General features: G+C 44.1%; 1 protein-coding gene across 4 annotated transcripts in view; it reads right to left on the reverse strand.

Annotated features, from left to right (window-relative positions):
* VCL (vinculin) overlaps positions 1 to 19,667 on the reverse strand; it is a 97,406-nt gene that overhangs the window by 2,635 nt on the left and 75,104 nt on the right. For 2 of the 4 annotated variants that reach the window (XM_036828857.1, XM_036828859.1), the window contains exons 13-21: positions 18,680 to 18,808; positions 14,790 to 14,939; positions 12,738 to 12,846; positions 11,310 to 11,612; positions 9,575 to 9,699; positions 8,051 to 8,236; positions 4,851 to 5,054; positions 2,641 to 2,844; positions 2,157 to 2,261 (exon numbers count right to left, since the gene is read on the reverse strand). In XM_036828857.1, the coding sequence (XP_036684752.1) occupies positions 2,157 to 2,261; positions 2,641 to 2,844; positions 4,851 to 5,054; positions 8,051 to 8,236; positions 9,575 to 9,699; positions 11,310 to 11,612; positions 12,738 to 12,846; positions 14,790 to 14,939; positions 18,680 to 18,808 (1,515 nt within the window). The remainder of the gene's footprint in view (positions 1 to 2,156; positions 2,262 to 2,640; positions 2,845 to 4,850; positions 5,055 to 8,050; positions 8,237 to 9,574; positions 9,700 to 11,309; positions 11,613 to 12,737; positions 12,847 to 14,789; positions 14,940 to 18,679; positions 18,809 to 19,667) is intronic. The other 2 variants (XM_036828860.1, XM_036828861.1) reach the window with 1 other exon arrangement.

The raw sequence follows: 19,667 nt of genomic DNA on the forward strand, positions 1-19,667 counted from the left end.
TTTTGTTCTCTGCTGTACCCTAGTGTTACGTCAGTGCCTGTCACATGAGGTATTTCATAAACATTTAATTAACACATGAAAAATAACCAAGTGAACCAACCACCTTATAAATCCATGAAAATCTAAATAAGTAAATCTTGTAAACATACAAAATACAGGACTAAGATCACACTAGTAACTAACTTATCAATCCATTAACTCAGTAATTCTTTTTTTTTTTTAATTCTTAAATATTTTTGAGCTACAGACCCTTTGAGGGTTTAATGAAGGCTGTGGATTCTCCCCAGAAAAAATTGCTCACGTGCACAAAATTTGTACGTGCAATTTCAGAGGGTTCATGGGCTCTGAGAGGCATAACTATGGACTAGAATTCCCAGTCAGTTAATCTTTTTGCTTGGTCAACAAAGAGGCTGAGGCCCAGCATGATTTGGGGACTTGCCAGCCCAACTCACACAACAGTCAGGGTGAGCCTCAAAACTTCTGACTTGCAATCCTGTGTTTCTTCCATTCTACCACACTGTCAGTTTCTTCCTTTTTTTTAACTGGAATATTTAATGGAACATAGTAGATACTCCCAAGATACATTTTTGTTGGCTAATTGATTAACTGATAAGGTCGGAAACTCTGAGTCTTACCCTTTCTTCCCTGTTTTTTCTATTTCCTTTTCTTGGGGCAGGAGAGATCACACAACAGGAAATAGCCTAGTGCCCAAACCCTGCCTAGAATACGTGGAAGTTAAAGGTTAAAATCCAGTTCCCATGGTTTGGGAGAAGAGAGGGTTATGGTGAGAGCTGTTGAATTAAAACATGGTAGTTAAGGTAGCACTACTGACACCAAGAGAAGTAGCCTTGTTCCTCTAAAGTGCTCCTAACCTCTGTCTCCTGGCCCGGACAAGGAGAGGGATTGTGTCTATTTCGTTAACTCCCCTACATAGTATGTAATACAGTGCCACATACATATCCCATTGCATGATGAGCCTTGTCTGAGCAGTTCAACAAAAGATGTGCTACCTTCCATAAGAAGAAATTGTAAGTCTGGCTCATAGCAGAGCCTACTAGAGAGGAAATAAGGAGAGGAAGAGGTGCTCAAATGAGGGCTTTCTGAGAAGACCTGAGCCACGTTTCCAGGAGGCAGGGAAGAGAAAAAACTGTGACTGCCGAGATACATACAAGAAACACTTAAGGACTTCCCTGGTGGCGCAGTGGTTGGGAGTCCGCCTGCCTATGCAGGGGACACGGGTTCGAGCCCTGGTCCCGGAGGATCCCACATGCCGCGGAGCAGCAGGGCCCGTGCGCCACGGCTACTGAGCCTGCGCTCTAGAGCCCACGTGCCGCAGCTGCTGGGGCCCACGCACCTAGAGCCCGTGCTCCTCCACAGGAGAGGCCACCGCAATGGGAGGCCAGCGCACCGCAATGAAGAGTGGCCCCCGCTCGCGGCAACTAGAGAAACTAGCTCACGTGCAGCAACAAAGCTTGCGTGCAGCAACGGGGACCCAACACAGCCAAAAATAAATATATAAATAAAATTTTTTTAAAAAATAAGACTAAAAAAAATAAAGGGAAATCTGACCCAACCTGTGAAATTATCTTTAAAAAAAAAAAAAAAAAAAACACTTAAGCAAACACTCCCAACCATCTTTATTTCATTCTCTGTCAAAGAAACCAAAAGAGAAGCACCTCGTTTGAGATGTCATTTCAGCCTCAGCACAGGCCTAACCACCTCATGCCCCTGAAAAGCCTACATTATTCATCCTCCCTGAGGTACTTATCACCCAGAGAACAAGGAAACAGAAATTCACCAGCCAGAAGGATAGAGTGAGCAGGACTGAACAGGCACTGGAGGCCTCGACAGAGCCAAACCTATTCCAGGGAGGAAAAGAACCGAGTAGAGTCCTAACTGCTGCTGATTCACTTAACCTCCCTAACCTCCCAAGGCCTCAATTTCTCAACTGTAAAATGACAAGAGTTGCACAAGAGCTTTTTACTTCCCTTTCCAAATTTCTGATGCATCTCTCCAACATAGATGCCCTTCTAAGAGAACTGAAGACTCCATCCTACATACTGAATACCCATTTCACAGGTAACATTTCCTCAAGGCTGAATTAAATTGCTATCAAGTGGCATAGAAGCTGCTGGCGAGAAGTCAGAAGCACATACCTGCTCAGACTCCTCGTCACTTATGTTGGTCCGGCCCAGCATGGTGGCCTTCACCGTGGACAGGATTTTGAGCTGGGTGCTTATGGTTGGGATTCGCTCGCATACCTAAAAAGAAAATTTAATTTAGTATGTTTGTTTTTCTTGTCCACAAGCTCCCTGAGGACCAGACTTAATTCACCTCTGTATTCTCAGTGGCTGGCATGCAGAAAGCATTCAGTAAATCAGCAGCAGGATTCCAATTGTTTTCCCCCTAGGATCAGTATAGTCCTTCTGTCCAGACATGGAAGCATTAAAATTCTTTCATTTGATTCAGAAATAAACTTGCCTGTATCTCTCTTTCCCAAATACACATGTGTATTTCTCCTTTCTGCTATTTCTTCCCATTCTGAAATACCTCCTCCTCCTTGCTCACCCAGTTTTCTCTCTCCTGCTTTGCACCCTACCCCCTGCCCCCCCCACACACACACACACTTTTCCTGAGTACCTGTAAGAGGTTGGTTCTAATCCGCTTATCTGTGCACTGCTTGGCAACCTCCTTGGCCAACCGAGTCACCTCATCTGAGGCCTTGGCTATGTCCTTGGCACACTGAATCAGTGCCCGCTTGGTACCGCTGCCCCCTCTGACCAGCCGAGACATCTCAGCCATCAGCAGAGCCATGCGCTTGGCTGCTGCAATGATGTCATTGCCCTAGAGAGAAGCAAGATACAGTGTGAGCTCAGCCCATACTCTGGCCAAGTTAGGGAAGGAAGTAGAAGCACAGAGAAGAGAGGAGGGAGCCTGCTGCTCTAGCAGCCCTCTGGAAGGGTGAGAAGAAGATATACAGACTATTCTTGAGTGATATGGATAGCACAGGAGAACTAAAGAGAAGAGTGAGCCAGGGTACTCTCCCCAGCACTCAGTGAGAGTGAGAGAGAGAGAGGGAGAGATCACCGGACCAAAAAAGACTTGGATATTAATCTGAAAGGGCAACATGTGAGCCCCAGGCATAGCACTAAACAAGCATTTCAGCATTTCCAGGTTAATCATGTCAATAAATTGGGGATGGGCCCAAGAAGTTGGTTAAACAGGCATTTTCCTTTCTGTGGGGGGAAAGCAGTACAGCTGGCCTGAAGGGAAAAATACAGATGAGCCTTTCTAGATGCTGAAATCATTCTCTTTATCCTTACCCTTGTTACAAACAGCAGCCAATGATTGTCGCTGCTGAACTAGAATTTAAACCAAGTAACTATTAGCCTTGGTGAAAAAAAATTTTTTTCTGACCTAGTCTGCTCCTGCCCTCCCTCTACTGCCTCTTGTCTGTACTCTCAGCCTAAAGGAACATGTTATTTTAATTTTTCACATTTAAAAAGGCCAAGAATCAATTCTTCAGTCCTCTCAGCTAAGTGGCTTCAATTAAAGAAACTTTCACAGTTAAGAGGATGCTGGGGGAGGCGTTGGGAAAATAAAAATCGTGAGTCAAGCCGTAAATGCAACCCTCACTCCAACTAACAGCAGTTTATCTTACACTGGGCATTTTGGTTCATTAAAACCCTCATGGGTCATAATAAGGAAATGTACAAGTAATTTACTTTATGCCTTCAAAAGGCTGATATTTTGGCTGATAACAACCAAAAATAATAAATGCATTGTTCAAAACTACCTAAAAGGCCAGGCCCTTCGCATTTTTCCCCTCATGCTTTTCAATTTCTAGACAATGCAGTGAGACATACACAAACCATGCCACTGCAGGGTGCTCTGTGAGAAACCTCCACAGGTACCATAAGTGGCTGATCATTTACGCTGGAGGGTGTGTAACATCCCGGGCAGTAATTGGGGCCAGAGAGAACACAGGCATGGGAAGAACTCATGAGAATAGGGGTATGTTAGACAAGGCTGGCTGGGCCCACCTCTTCCAGTGCAGACCTGGGATCATTCCAGGATTTCATGACCTTGGTTAGAGGACAGTGTAGTGCCAGGGTTAGTTATTTATTACCCATCACTCTTCAAACCCTTTCTTCTTGCAACATGCCACCTTCAAAGGGAAAAAAGTGATTGCTCCCATCCCCCACTCCCTAAGGCCAAAGCTCCGTTGGTTCCTGTCCTGCAGACTTGAGCGCTATCTGTTCTCTACTCACACCCCCTCTCCCACTGAAACCCCTGAACAAGCCAGTCAGTGAAGCCCCCTTCCCCGTGGGCTCCCATGAAGGCCAGCATCTGCCCCACAGCCGAGTGCAGGACAGCAAGCAGCCCTCCCCAGAAACCCTCCTCACGCTGATCAACTCTGCCTGAGCCATCAGTGAGAGGTCAGCGGGGAGGGGGGATGGGTGGGGGACAGGCAAAGTCCAGTGATCAGGCCAGATGACCTCTTAATGGTCTACAATGATTCCTGACCTGAAAGTCACTGAGAGAGGCGTCCACGGCTTCCCAAGGGGTTTAAGGTTCCAATATTGGCCAAAAGGTCAGTAAGAAAAGGAATCCTTTCAAAAAGTGACCCCATCTCTCTAACCCCCAAACATAAATGCAATCCAGTTAATCTGGCATTAGCAGACCTATCAAACTTGTGAAGCCAGTCCTAACAACAAGGTGCAGACAGACAGATGCCCGCCCGGCTCAGACTCACAGGACCCGCACAGATCATGAGTGATGCAATGTGTCAAGGCTGCACATGGCCAGATGCATATGGAGCAGCCCCAGCTGGGGGCGCTAATCAGTACCTTACTAGACCACTTGGTAGCTTCCCGATGCAATGACTGAGCCGCTGCCAGAATGGGCTGGTTGACCGGCTGACTGGATGGCACTAGCAGCAGCTCAGGTTCGTAATCGTCTTCCATGTCAGGGGGGACAGGGGACCCAACAGCAGCAGCCGCATCTGCCTCAGCTACAGCACTTACACCCACCTCAGCGGCTGGGTTACCCGGCTTGGTCGATGGCAGGAAGGGTGAGAAACAGGGACAGTGTTAGTAAGAGCAGTATAGGGCTTGGGCAACTGAGCTTCAGCTGGTTTAGTAACCAAAGCTTGCCTAGGATGGGAAAGAAAATGGAGACTCTCCAGGAGTCAGATGAACAGAGCTCCACAGAAGGGGGAATTCTCAGCCTCCGGCACCGGCCTGTTCACAGTAAAGGAAAGAGGCTTACGCCAGTAGCAAACGGTTTCCAGAGAAATATTTATACAAAGAAAGAAAGTGGCATTCCTTTTGTATACACTTACTACCAAAGAGTGATTCTCAGGTCAGAACGTTTTTGAGAAGCCAAACGACCAAACAATAGTAGCTTATTAACTTTAAAAGGAATCCAGAGGGAAAAAGTAAATGGAACCACGCAAGTTGCTTTGAACAGAACAATGTGAACAACTGCTGGCTCATATGAACACTGTTCTACAGCTTCCAGGAAACAGAAAGTGTCTTGGGTCAGCTCTGCAGCTGCCAGACACAGATTACTTCCTTCAGGGGTTAAAACTTCCAGAATTGAAAATGATAAATTTGAGGCAACAGATATCAAACCAGGAAAGAGGCAAGAAAAACACAATGGTGAGTGAAGAGGACTTATCAAATACCCCACAATCACCCAGCTAGAAGGAGCCTCAAGAAGACATCTCATCCAGCAACCACCTTAGGGAAAACCCACACTTCAGAGCAGCGCTCCCTATCTAAGGTCTACAGAGACAACACTTCACAATTTCACATTGCATCCATGACTAGCCGACGAAGAAAGCTGTTCTTCGGGTACACCCTGAATCTCTCCAGTTGCACTTACCCCAAACTCAATTTATTGATATTTCACAGATAACACATGGACTTGTCAACTGACCAAAGCTGAGTTCAGAGGAGCTCAAAACTGGTGCCCATGAGAAAACAGGACCCATGATGGGGGAGAGAATTAATTTAATACCAGGCATGGGCATTCTGAAAGGCCAGGAAGGAAGCAGAGAGATCAGATGCTGAAAATAGGCTAAGGGGGAAAGAGAATGAAAGGAATTGCCCCAATGAAGCCAAACCACTTATATGCACAGGTTCTTTATATCAAACATCTCTAACCAAGAGGAAGTAAGAGTTTGTGTGGAATTTTATTTGAGGTTGCTACAACTCCTGAAAGTCTTAATCCGCACAGGAAGCCTGCCTCCAAAAGCTGACTATTAAGTTGGAGGATTCAGGGCCAACAAGGGGTTTGGGTACCTTCTAAATCCTTTCACCTAAACTGTCTCAACCAGGACTCAACTCACCCCCATTCCTTAGAGGAGAGGCCAGCCCACTTCTGCTGGGGTTCAGAGTCCCAAAGTACAAAGCCGACCGACAGATACACAAACACATACCACCACCCGTCCTCCCTAAACACACATGGTTCAAGTAGCTCCTGACTTCACACAGCTCAAAGTCAGCAATCCACAGATGCTCCAAACCTCCAGAGACAGTCAGACCTAAGGATTTTTGGCGACAAATGGCAGAGTGGGATAAACATGTAGGCCAGTGCTGTCTGCCCCTTAAGTTTTGTTTGTCTTTAAATTCATGTATATTTTGTGTTCCACTGCACAATGTATCTGCGTTGTTTTTTTTTTTAAGTTCAAAAGTACATTTATTTAAAATGTGGGCAAGATATCAATATAAAAGAAAAGAGTGTAAGAAGTAAAAATAAAAGTACAAAACATTTCAAATCTTTAACATCCATAATTTAGAGTGTATCTGGGTTTATAAAGAAATTTAAATTTTCCTTAGGGAACTCCCTGGCGGTCCAGTGGTTAGGACTCGGCACTTTCAATGCTGGGTGCCCAGGTGCAATCCCTGGTCAGGGAACTAAAATCCCACAAGCTGCGTGGCACAGCCAAACAAACAAACAAACAAATAAATAAAAATTTTCTTTAAAATCTTTGAGTAAAACCAACCTTCACTATCACCCCCACCCCACTCCCCATGTGTACTAGGACTCTGCTAATGGTCCCAGGGGTGTGCGTGCCCCAGCTGGAGAGATATGATTATACGTGATTCCACGGGTCAGGTCCAACACCAGCAAGGTCACCATTCCTTCTTGGAACGTGGGCTCACAACTAACAGTTCAGAAAAATACAGAGTTAAAAAACCAAGGTCAAATTCCCAGCCTGAAAAAACCCAAGATCAGCTTCATGTGCAGGAGGTCCCTGGGGAACTACATTCACTACAAGAGCTTGAGGTGGCTGAAGGTGTGAAATGAACACAGGCCAATAGATGTTGGGAATAAAGATGTAGGTTCATGGTAGAAACAGTTTAGAACTGACTTAGAACCACCTTCCACTGCAGGGTTAACAATAATATTTAGCTCTTGTCTAGAAAAGCTACCACTCACTTTTCATCACTCACGAGACATGACTGCTGCAGCATCCAAATTTTCACCAACTATGTTAATATTTACACTTCCAGATTGTTTAGTAGGAGTTAGCCTGGAGCTGTCTTGAGTTGAGGGGTAAGATGATTCTGAGAAAGGGACAAAGCACATGGCTTCTAAGACACCAATCTACCTGCTTCTGTGAGAAAAGAGAAGGAAAATGCAAATATTTCATGTAGCTATAGCAGAGCCTACAGAAGACTGTGCCATGTTTGTAGTGTGGATAATTAGCACGAGAACATCTAAAAACATTCAGTGACCCCAAGAAAGAAGAGCAATTTCTAAAAGACCAAATGTCCAGCATCAGGGCAGCTGACACTCTAGAGGACAGAAGGAAAAGAACTTTCATCTCTAACTACAGGTATCCTAGCTCTCACTTTAGCTGCTAGAAGGAGAAACCATCAAGTACCAGAAACATCTCACTAAACCACAAGAAAGAAGAGGATTGTGCTACTGGCAATAACAGGAACCAAAGCAGAGAGAGGGTGATTTTCCAAATAGACTTCCTGGGCTGTGTGCATGGTTCTTCATCCTTTCTCAACAAGAAGAGCTCGTTACTTACCTTGCTGGACCATTTGCGAGCTTCATCATGGAGCTGCCTGGCAGCCATCATCATTGGCTGGTTAATCACCTCCCCAGCTTTCTGCTCAGGGAACTCTTCATCCTTCTCCTCTGGTGGTGGGGGCCTGGGAGGAGGGACCTCACCCTCAGGCAGAGGTGGTTTGGGAGGAGCGAGCTCATCTGTCAGCTAAGAAAGAATTACCAGGTTGTAAGTAAGGCTCTAGGAACTACTCCCCACCAGAATTCTTTCCTTTCCTTTAAAAAGCATCCCCAAAAAAGCCACCCACATTCACTCCATTTCAGACCATCCACACTGATCATAAGGACCACCTGTTTCAATCTCAACAGAAGCATATTTTCTTCCTTTTTTCTCCACAAAAAGTTAGCACCTACTGTTTTGGACATATCCCAGGGAGGCATGCACAGCACTACCGGGCCAAGCATCCTCAAAGGAGATCTAAGTTCTGGTCCTGACTCTGTTGACGGGCAGCTGCATAAGCATACAACTTCTCCCCTGGGCCTTGCGTTCCTCGTTTATCAATGAGGAATATCTAGACCAAATGACCTCTAAGTTCTTGATTCCAAATGTCAGGACTCTATTGATCACATAAGAATCCATTCCCCAGAACAGCCCTCCCTTACTACCCACCAATAGCCCGGCTGAAAAGAATCAAGTCAAATCAAAAAAGAAGCATTGAAGGCTAGGGAAGCACTGTTCATTAGCTATGGGCACAGTGACCCAATTTTGTCCTCAACAAACTTAGAAACTTAAATATGCAAAAGTAAATTTGGGACATTAAATATGGGAAAGTATATCAGGGACAGTAAATCAAATTATTGCCTTGATAAGCTATTCCCAAGGACAAGCTATTTCCAATACTGTCAGAGAAAATGTCTAAAAACAATGACTATTTCTGATTCTAGGATTTGTATCTGCAAGCTATTGCTCAGCTTTCCTCCCCCTAAACCATCTACCTATGGAAGAAAAAACTCATGGTACTTTGTGGGGCATCAAAAGATTTTAAATTATAGTTAGGGAAAAATTAACTTTTTTCTTTTTTAAAAAGGATTTTATTACTTTTGCTACTAAAAAAATTCAAATGAAGGAAAGAAGAATGTACACAAGAGTCTAACCACCTCAAGTTTTGTCATCGTCAACTGGGAACACGCAAATTCTCACCACAAACTGTACAGATTATTTTCCCACTCCTCACTAACTTGCCCCACTAACTCATCACTCATCACACCCACACTTACCACAGCCAGCTCCTCTGCTCCAGTCACTTCCCATCAGAGCAGGCCAACACCAAAGACCCCCACTTACCCAGCACACTCCATGCATAAGCACTCGGTTAATACCCTGCTAGATTCAAGAATGAAAGTCGAGTTGTGCCTCTGACTGAGCTTCAAGTAAAAGTTAAACAAAGCTACCTAGTGACCGAGGCTCCAGAACAGCCTACCTCTCTCTTGCTACAGTCCCGACACCCTGCTGCTCAATTCTCCCAAACTCTCTGAATTTACTTACTCGGAGCTGTTCAAGGTCTGGCGGAGGAGGCGGGAAGTCAGGCTCCTGAGGTTGGAAGGCTTCTCTGACCTTGGCCACTGCTCCCAGGATCCGGTATCCTGAGTCCAGGAAGCTCTTTTGCAGGCCTAAACACAGACGCCCTCACTTTCAGTTGGGTAGGTCAGTGCCCTGGAGCACTGTCTGTCCAGGAGAAGAACTGGTTTCCAGTAACAAAAGCTGGATATGAAGCTGCCAGTAGGCAGCACAGGCAGTGACTGAAGGGGAAGGGAGGTAAGAGCCAGGCAGATGCCCTGAGGCCTGCAAAGAGTCAGAAGTGGCACAAACAAGCTGATCCCTGTAGGGCTCAGGGTGCCTTCTTGCCTGTACAGCTAACAAGTACTCAGCACATTCCTGGGCCATGAACACTTTGGGCTCAGGTGGTGCTCATCACCTCTCATGATAAAGCAGTCGAGAGATAAGCCTGCCCCACTCAGAACAGGGGAGATGTCAAGTTTCAGATGGGGCACACATTCCCTGGAGTACTTCTCACCTTTCTCCCTACTCCTTTGCTCCACTTGGCATTCAGCATATTAACCCCTACAATGAGCTGCTGCTACTGTGTCCAGTCACCCAGAATTAAGGAATCTACTCAAACTATTAGAAACTCCAATTAGGAAACTGAGCACGTCCTTGGTGATGGTGGGTTGAGAAAACCAGAAAGATTTTACCTGGGCTAGGGACGAACAGGGCAGCCCCTCCTTCCCACTCTCTCACACTGAGTGGATTCTACTCATAGAAGAGGCTAGAAACACTAGAGGCTCACAGGAGGAAGGAATTCAGATGTTTCCGAACAAAAAGGAGTGGTTACATCTTTAGTAGTAATGAAAAAATGATCAAAATTCAGCTAAAGAAAACCCAAATTCTTTGGTGTAGGATCAAGATAATCACCTAGGAGACCCACAGGTTAACTTAGGCCTTCCAGATTCGACAGAAATAAAGAATGTTGTCCAGAGAAAAAGCATTTTAAGAAAAGCAGAAGGTATGCCAGTTACAGAAGCTAAATGGTTGATAAATTGGTTATTATGCATCTTTTGAGAAATTTCCAAAATAATGTCTAAACAGGACCAGGAGTTATTTAATCAGACATTAAGAAAGCACAGAGGGATTTCCCTGGTGGCGCAGTGGTTAAGAATCCGCCTGCCAATGCAGGGGACACGGGTTGAAGCCCTGGACCGGGAAGATCCCACATGCCACGGAGCAACTAAGCCCGTGCGCCACAACTGCTGAGCCTGCGCTCTAGAGCCCACAAGCCACAACTACTGAGCCCGCGAGCCACAACTAGTGAAGCCCATGTGCCTAGAGCCCATACTCCACAACAAGAGAAGCCACAGCAATGTGAAGCCCACATACCGCGATGAAGAGTAGCCCCCGCTCGCCGCAACTAGAGAAAGCCCACGCACAGCAACGAAGACCCAACGCAGCCAAGAACAAATTTAAAAAAAAATTTTAAAAAAAGCACAGAGAGGTCGGTCCAGAGAAACTAACTTGCAATAACCCTGCCAATATTGCAGAAAATATTCTGTCCAACATATTTTGAACAGAAAAAGATTAATATAGTATCCTCAAACTAAGTATCTGTAGTTTTTTACTCCCAGACTTTGCATGTCGTGGTTGTGGGGTGCATCTTCTCTCCCCACCCTGTCAGCTTCCTGAATTAACCTCTGAGCTGAGGTGAACCACACCATGCATTGCTTACCAGGGTCAGAAATGTTTCCTGCCACAGCCTTTGCATCCACCACCATCGGGGAGATGGTTTTGCTCAATTCGTCAGAGGCGGCTTTCACGGCCTCTCGGAACTTGGGATCCTCAGAGTTCTCCACCTCCCTCTTAGCAACCAGCAGGATCCGGTTGGCCCGACGAGCAATGCTGGTTGCCCCAGCGACCAGCATCTGAGGCTGAATATTGGCCATGGCGACTTTACACTTGTCCAGGTCTTTTTTAATTGCTTCTTCGGAAGCATCCAACAGAGATTTGGTGTCAATGGCTTCGTCCACCAGCCCTGTCCCGAGAACAGAAAGGGAATTTAGTTTCTATTTTAGAAGAACAGAGACTCCAAAACCCTGTTGTCCACTCAAATTTCTCATGTGAAAGTACAACACCCATAATTCTCACCTTCAGCTCAAAACCCTTCTTACACAATCAAAAGCTTCCAGGTGATCACCATTGTTAAAAAAAAAAAAAAGTGAGAATGTAGCCCAGGAGGCCATACAGACTCACAGCATTTATACCAACCGTGGTCACCAGCCTTCTTGTATCTACCACAGACAACCAGAAACGCTTTGACATCAGGAGGAAACAAGGATTGCATCTGAAACCTTCACCGCATCAGCACCACATTATCTGTTAACAGTATTTTCTCCCTTCCCGTCTCACTCCCCAGCCATCTGTTGCTTATTGGCAGCTTGTAGTGCCCAAGATGAGCCACGCAGAGGATTCCAATAACCCTAACAGCCTGTTTCTTGTTTCTGTTACCTCTCTTCAGACACCTCAGGAGCTCCACTTTCATCTCTGGCTGCTATGGACCCCTGTCCCAGCAGGTTCTGCAGGGAAGCCGAAGAGCCTACATTCCTCATCTCTTCCTCTCCCAACCCTCCCTCCACAGAGAATGAAGAAGATTCAGAGGTGCCACCTCAATCGCACAGACACAGGTTTGTCAGTTGTTGGTTTCTCCTTTTTTTTAAAAAAAACTACGTAGTTGATAAGTTGGAGGAAACTCTGAGACAAGTTGTATTAAATGGTAGCTATTGTGGTTCCTTGAAATGTGAACCTGCTGAAAATGACAGGGACACTTACTGTATCCACAAACACCGCCTCTCAGCCTCTGAAACCAAACTCTGGCTCAGACAGAGAAAAGACACTATTCAGAGAAGATAGGAGCTGTAACAATAAACATCACACCGGGAGGGCCACATTAAAATCAAAGAGTCTCTCTTCGGACAAAGTTGCAAGGCTTGAATGAGAAGCCGCTGCTGCTCAGCGGCCTTAATCAGGGCCAAGTACACTGTCGAGCACATGACGGTCCACTTTATCCAATTACGGCTGAGTAACATAACTGGTCCTGTTTGAGTTTCTCAGAACTCATTTCTCATGGATCAGACAGCAAGAATCTTGCACACAACTCTACCTGTCATTTTTTCAACATTATCGATCCACTGGTTCTTCATGGTCTCAAAATGTTCATAAGCAGCTTGATTTCCGGGATTCCTTAGTAAGATGCGAGCCGCTGAGATGACCTGGCAATGACAAAACAACCTTTAAACACCACTCAAATATAAACCTTCAGCAAAGCTTCCCCCTCTTGACCTACAGGTGGCACTATAAGGCCAAAAATCGGCAAGTCTCTTTTCAGACCAGGCACTTTAGTTTTGGTCTCATAAACAGCTCCCCAGAATGGGCCCTCACAAAAGATTTTACAGTCACAGCCTGATTTTAAGAAGGTAATAAAGTGACAAAGTAAACGGGTGTTTGCTTGATACTTCTGAACATACACAAAACGGAGTGATACTTAAGCCCTTGATGTCCTCATCTTAAAAAGCACCATTAAGAAAGATACTAAAGATTACTTAAAACAGATTTATGAATATTTATTAAAAATAACTGTCGGACTTTCCTGGTGGCACAGTGGTTAAGAATCCACCTGCCAATGCAGGGGACACGGGTTCGATCCCAGGTCTGGGAAGATCCCACGTGCCGCAGAGCAACTAAGCCCATGTGCCACAACTACAGAGCCTGCGCTCTAGAGCCCGCGAGCCACAACTACTGAGCCCACGTGCCACAACTACTGAAGCCTGCACGCCTAGAGCCCGTGCTCCGCAACAAGAGAAGCCACTGCAATGAGAAGCCCATGCACCACAACGAAGAGTAGCCCCCACTCGCCGCAACTAGAGAAATGCAGCAAATAAATAAATAAATAAATGTTCCTTAAAAAAAATAATAACTGTCTACAGTTAACAAAGTGCTTTCACATCCACTGTCTTACTGAATCCTCACAACAAGCCTGTGAAAGAGACAGGACAGTAATTTCTCCACTTCACAGCTGCAAAAACCAAGACGCAGAAAATTTAAGTGACTTGCTCAAGAGCTCCCAGCTAGTCAGTTGCAGCACTTGGGGAAGGAACTAACATTTACTGAGTATTTGATAAGTTACAGGCTGTACAAGCATCTTCTTAATCCTCAAAACAATACACTAGGAAGGAATTATCTGCATTTTACAGAAGGAAACTCAAAGTGACAGAGGATTCGAGTCCAGATCTGTCTCCAAAGTCCTTGCTCTTTCCATAGTTGGTGTCTTAAGCCTAGTGCTCTGTTTGTTTTTTTTTAAGAAATCTCGGTTTTATAGAGAAATCCTATGTTTTATGTTCTACGTTTTACGGAAATTTTTAAGGAAAGTTAGACATGTTCATATTTTATGGACTTTTTTAAAAAAAGCTAGACAAGTATGATTTTTCAAGAGAATCTGACTTGTTAACATGCCACATGGGCAAAAGTTGAACAATTAAGAGACAAGCTTATTTCCCCTGTCTCTGCCTACAAGCTCCCCACCAAATCTAGTATCACAGATTTCTAAAGCCCAGACAGTTCCTAATGTATCACAGGCACTCAAGAAATATCTGCTGAATAAATGAGTGAAAAGATAATGAATTTTCTGTAATTTTATTGTAAGAAAAAAATGCACAAACACACTAAACGATGTTGAAGTGATCTTTTAAGAACATCTATCATGTACTAGAACTTTAATTCCTGTCCAAGTTGTTTTCTTTTGTTCCCACTCTTCCAATATTCTGTTTACAGTACATTAGCTACCTCTTGGTTATATAATTAAAGAAAAAAGAAAAATTATGGACACATCTAAAATTTTTTAAATACCATCAAAGAAATGTGGGGAAAGGCATAAGCTCTAAAATCAAAATAAACTAACCTCTCAAGATTATTGAATTTTTCCCTAATTATGCATGGGAGGGGGGTGCTTTACTAGTTTTTTCTACTTTCAAAACTAATCATGATCACTGTAAAAAATTCAAACAATATAAAAATGATTTCAACATTAAGGGTATGTGTGGGTTTTTTCATGATATTTTATAGTAAGTGTTCAAAAATGTATAGAAACTGTTCTGTAGTTAACCTTCTTTACTCAATATGGTGTGTACTGACATGATGAAGGGGGAGTGAAACCCACCTGGGGTGTGAGTTCTCGGGCTGTCTTCACTGAGGCCTGAATGCCTTCCACCGTTGATTTATTAGCAGTTCCAACAGCAGCCGCCTTCTCTGCCGTGGCCCCAAGCCTTCCTGAGTGGTTTTCAAAGTTAGCTGCCCTCTCATCAAATACCTTGAGGAACAAACAAAGACATTAAGAAAATTTATTGCAATTAAATGGGTCAGGCAGCCTGAGAAAAAGTCTCTCTTTAAGCAGAGGCAGCCACTGCTTCAGCAAAGACTTCACAAGTTAATAAGACAACAGTCACATCGAGTCTTGGCCTTGCCGTATCTCCTCAGAGGTTTGGCCATCAGCATCACGTGCATGCAGGCAAGAGCACACACACCGTTGAATTTCAGTGCAATCAATGCTTACCAAGTGCAAACAGGACATACAGTGCTGTGCAGTCTGCAATAAGGAGTTCACAGAATCCAAAGACTTAAATAATCCCTGTTCACAAAAGGCTTATCCTCTAGTTTGAAGAGTATAGAAAAACCTACTCCAGGTTCCAGTGCAGGTGGCTGGATGCATTAAAGGCCAAGAATATCCAGAGTCCTAACCAGAGCTCCAGCCTCCTCCGGGCAGCTTCCCTCACGTATCCCATTACCATTAATGTTGTAAAAGCTCTGCCCCTGACCTCCATGGGAAAAACGATAGCTGGTGCTCACACCCAGGCCTGACACAAGGGTAAGGATGGCTGACTTCCATCACCCCAAATGCAAAACCATCTACTGAATTGTTCATTCAGTTCACACATTTTTAAAAAGTTAACTTTTTCTTCGACATGGATATTATGCAAGGTCACATACCATGAAGGGGACGATTTAACTTAGACGACAAAAGTTCTTCTGTCATTTGTTTGGATCACATTATTAGAATTGATGCTTGAGGCAAGGTATATCCAACAGCCCTGGGTGAGCTTTATATCATACACAGAGCATGTTAGGAACTGCCTGGCAGAATCTACCCTCTTCTTTGCCTCCCCCTGGAGGTCTACCTGCCCATACTTGGAGACAAGTTTTGGCTCCCAGCAGACAATCTCTGAAGGTCTCTTGGCCCAACAGCAGGCTCTAGTCTCACTGCCAGGGATCTATGTTTATGCACTCAAGTCTCTTCCCCATTCTGACCTCTTGTTTGGATTCAGCCAACTGGGTTCTTGCCATTTAATGCTCAGGATCTCTTCCTAAATCTCTAACCTCCTGGTCCTCTTCTCCTGGCCTCAATCCTTGTTTCTTTCCTTGGCTGGTCTCCCACACTCTGAATCTATAACGCTTTGCCAACTTTGGTTGACCATCTCAACCCCAGTCTATGTCTGCTGCTCCCTCTGATTTAACCTACTGCTTAGTTTGCTTTCCTTGTCACTCAACAAAACTGTACTGAGCACCTACTATGTGCCAGGCCCTGGAACAGGTGCTGAAGATACAAAGATGAATAAGACATAATTTCTGCATCTCAAGGATCTCACGTCCTAGCAGGGTTAAAAAGGCCCATAAACAGATACCTACAATAGTTGTGTGCTATGTGCAATAATAAAACTAAGCATTGACACTTGGGAGGAAAAAGAAAGGCACTTAAGACTATCCAGGAAGTAAAGGATACTAGAATAAAGGATAAACGGAAATTACCCAAAAGAGATAAGGGGACGATAATTAGGTAGAGAGACAGAAAGAACAAAGACATGGAGAAAAGAAAGGACAGAGTACACAGGAAACTGTAAGCAATGAGGTATTGCTGGGGCATGAACTGAGAGGCGGGGTTTGTGGGAAACAGGGGTAGAGGGAGTATTCGAAGCCAGATCACAGAGCTCTGGCTTTCTCCTATGTGAAAAGGAAGGGCCACTGAAAGGTTTAAGCAGGAAAATATCAGGGTCAGATCCATATTTTTATTTTATTCATGCCCTAGTGATGGATTCAAAGACCAGTCTCAGCTGTGTAGTTACAAAGGCAGCAAGGAACAAGGATCAGAACTAGAGCTGTGGCAACATGAATAGAAATTAGAGAGAATTCAAGAAGTATTTGTGAGATCAGATTAGCTTGTCTTACATTATAGATGTGGGAAGATGAAGGGAAGAGTCAGTGGCGACTCACAAATTTCCAGTTGGAAGAAAACAGGAGGACAACACATGCTGAGGTACCCATGCAGCATCTAGGTAGAGATTACCAGCAGACAGTTTTGTCTGCTCATCTGACACTCAGATGTCTGGAATGAAAACACAGCACATCACCCCAGCCTAAGGGGACCATGAGCTGCACTGCCCAGTAACCTAGGCTAGAGAAAGAAAATGGGGGTCATTAGCAAATAAGAATAACATAAACCTCTGCTCACCAGTTCTACATTGTCTTGGGTGCCTGACCCAACCCCTTCTCCTTCACTACCAATACTATAGAGGATGGAAAACCAAATACTTGCTTTCCTAGATTCCTTTGCAGTGAGGTAGCCATGTGACAGCATTCTAGCCGACGAGACATACACAAAAGTCTCCTGGAGGATTTCTGGGAGAGCGTTTTACTTTCATTTATTCAGCACCAATGATGTGTCAGACATTGTTCTAAGAAATGGGAATAAAGTAATGACAAAACAAAATCCCTGCCCACATGGAGCTTTCATGCTAACGTGAGGAAAACAAGGTAAATATGTAAGTGTTGATAAACACGAAGGAGAAATGTAGGATATGGTGATAAGGGAATTCCTTGGGATGAGCTTGGGGTGGGGTTGCTATCTTAGGTGGTGACCCCAAAGTGACATTTCAGTAGACAGCTGAAGAAAGTGAGTGAACAATACCTGCAGTTATCTGTGGGAGGACCAGAGAGAACAACAGCAGGGGCCCCAAGGTTAGAACATACAAACGTAAACAAGGAATACTGGGAATACAACGCAAGAAGGGCAATGCAGAGACAGGAGCATGAGGGGGAAGAGAGGCACCACACGAGGTCAGAGAAGTAGATGGGGGACCAGATGCAGTGGTGTGACGAAGCTGCTGGTACCAACTCACACAAGCTCATAAGAGCCAAATGTGCCCATCTCTTCCCGACTCTGCTTACGGTGACTTCACACTGAAACAGCCATCATGGGAATATTTACATCATGGAAATTAACAAACATTACAAATCAGGGCCTTTTGTTTTTTGGTTTTGTTTTGTTTTTTTTCCTGTGTCTACCAGCACATCACTGGCCTTACTGTTCATTGTAAGGACTCTGGCTTCACTCTGGGACAGGGAGGAGTAATCTGAAGGGTTTGAGTAAAAGAATGACATCAAATGATTTAAAAGAATTGCCCTGACTTCTGTCTGGAGAATAAAGTGTCCTAAGGGGACACTAAAGGGCAGGTTATATCTAGAGGGACAGTTATTCTAGTTGTGACTGGAATGCCCCCATTGCTCATTTCTTACTGCCTTGAACATAATGCCTAGGGCTGCATCAGCATCTCACATCATGAGGAAAAGATCAAGAAAATCAGAGAGATGCCAGCTTTCATGGCATCAAGCTGCTGAACCAATGCCAAGGCTACCTAGCTCCGTGTTTCTTGTTATGTGATGAAAATAAAACCCATTTGTTTTCATCTCTGATGGTCAGGTCTTCTACTGCTTGCAAGTGAAGACATGTCCTAAAGACATTCCTAAGTGACATACTTGGTGACTGAAAGAAGAAGTGGCAAGGCCTTTCTTCCCTCTTCTACCTTTCCACCCTTCATCCACAATTTCCCAACCACTCCTCTCCTGACATACACTGCAGTCACATTTTACCTTTACACACACACACACATACACATACACATACATATACATATTATACATATACACATACATATACACATACATATACATATACCTATGGCTGGCCAACAGAAGAAATGGAAGGCCTCAGATACCCACCTCTTCCCTATTGGGTGCATCAGGAGGGGCAGTGGCTGCCACTGCCAACAGCTTGATGGGAGTTGTAGTATCACTGAAAACATCTGACACCTCCTGAGTCATGGCCTCCTGCATCCGGGCTTTCAGATCCTTAAAAACATTGTTTAAAAATGAAAATTTCCAGAAATATCCAAAAAGCACATCCACCATTGTCCTTTCTTCACTGACACATTCATTCATTCAGCGTTTCATAACTTTATCAGCTATGAGTATCAACTGTGTACAAAGCACTGAGCTAGTATGAAACAGGTGTAAGAAGTGAATCCTGCCCACATGACCCACATTTCCCTAGACTGTTCCACCCAAACAAGAAATCTTACTTCCTTTCTTGATGGCCCCTAAGAACAATACTAAGAATCATGGGGTTGAGCCCAAAGAAGACCATGAGATGAGACAGAGTTCCTCACCAATCCCAGTGCTGGAGGGGCCTGACATGATTACAGTAACCGTAAGGATTGTTTGGTGGATGCAGTGCCAAATTTCTAAGCAATTTCTTATATTGAGAGGATATAAATCAATAATGGAATTTTTCTGGATATTTCAAATAAGTTTCTAGAAAAACTTGATAACAAATATATGAATCCATTTTTTATTTTAACATGGGTCAAAAGAAGAGGATTCTCAGACGTCATGAAAAAACTCCTTTTCATAATTATCACACTTCGTCCAATCTAAGTTTTATTCTAGATTAATACTCGAAGAAGGATCAATCACCCCCATAGTTTCTCAAGGTGGGTGGCATGCACTGGCTGGTGGTATCTGAGATGATTTTAGGTGTTATACAGACAAATGTTTTTATTTTAATAATTGTGTGTTTCTTTTACAGAATATTAGAAAAAATATAACTAACTCCTCAAACTCCTGATTTCAGGATTTTTATAAACTTTTCTTTTAAATAAAGTTTAAAAAAGGAGTCCATTTTAAGAAAAATACTGACTAAATAAAAAAG

The sequence above is a fragment of the Balaenoptera musculus genome, chromosome 16 (assembly GCF_009873245.2).
Source record: "Balaenoptera musculus isolate JJ_BM4_2016_0621 chromosome 16, mBalMus1.pri.v3, whole genome shotgun sequence".
Classification (NCBI taxonomy): Eukaryota; Metazoa; Chordata; class Mammalia; order Artiodactyla; family Balaenopteridae; genus Balaenoptera; species Balaenoptera musculus.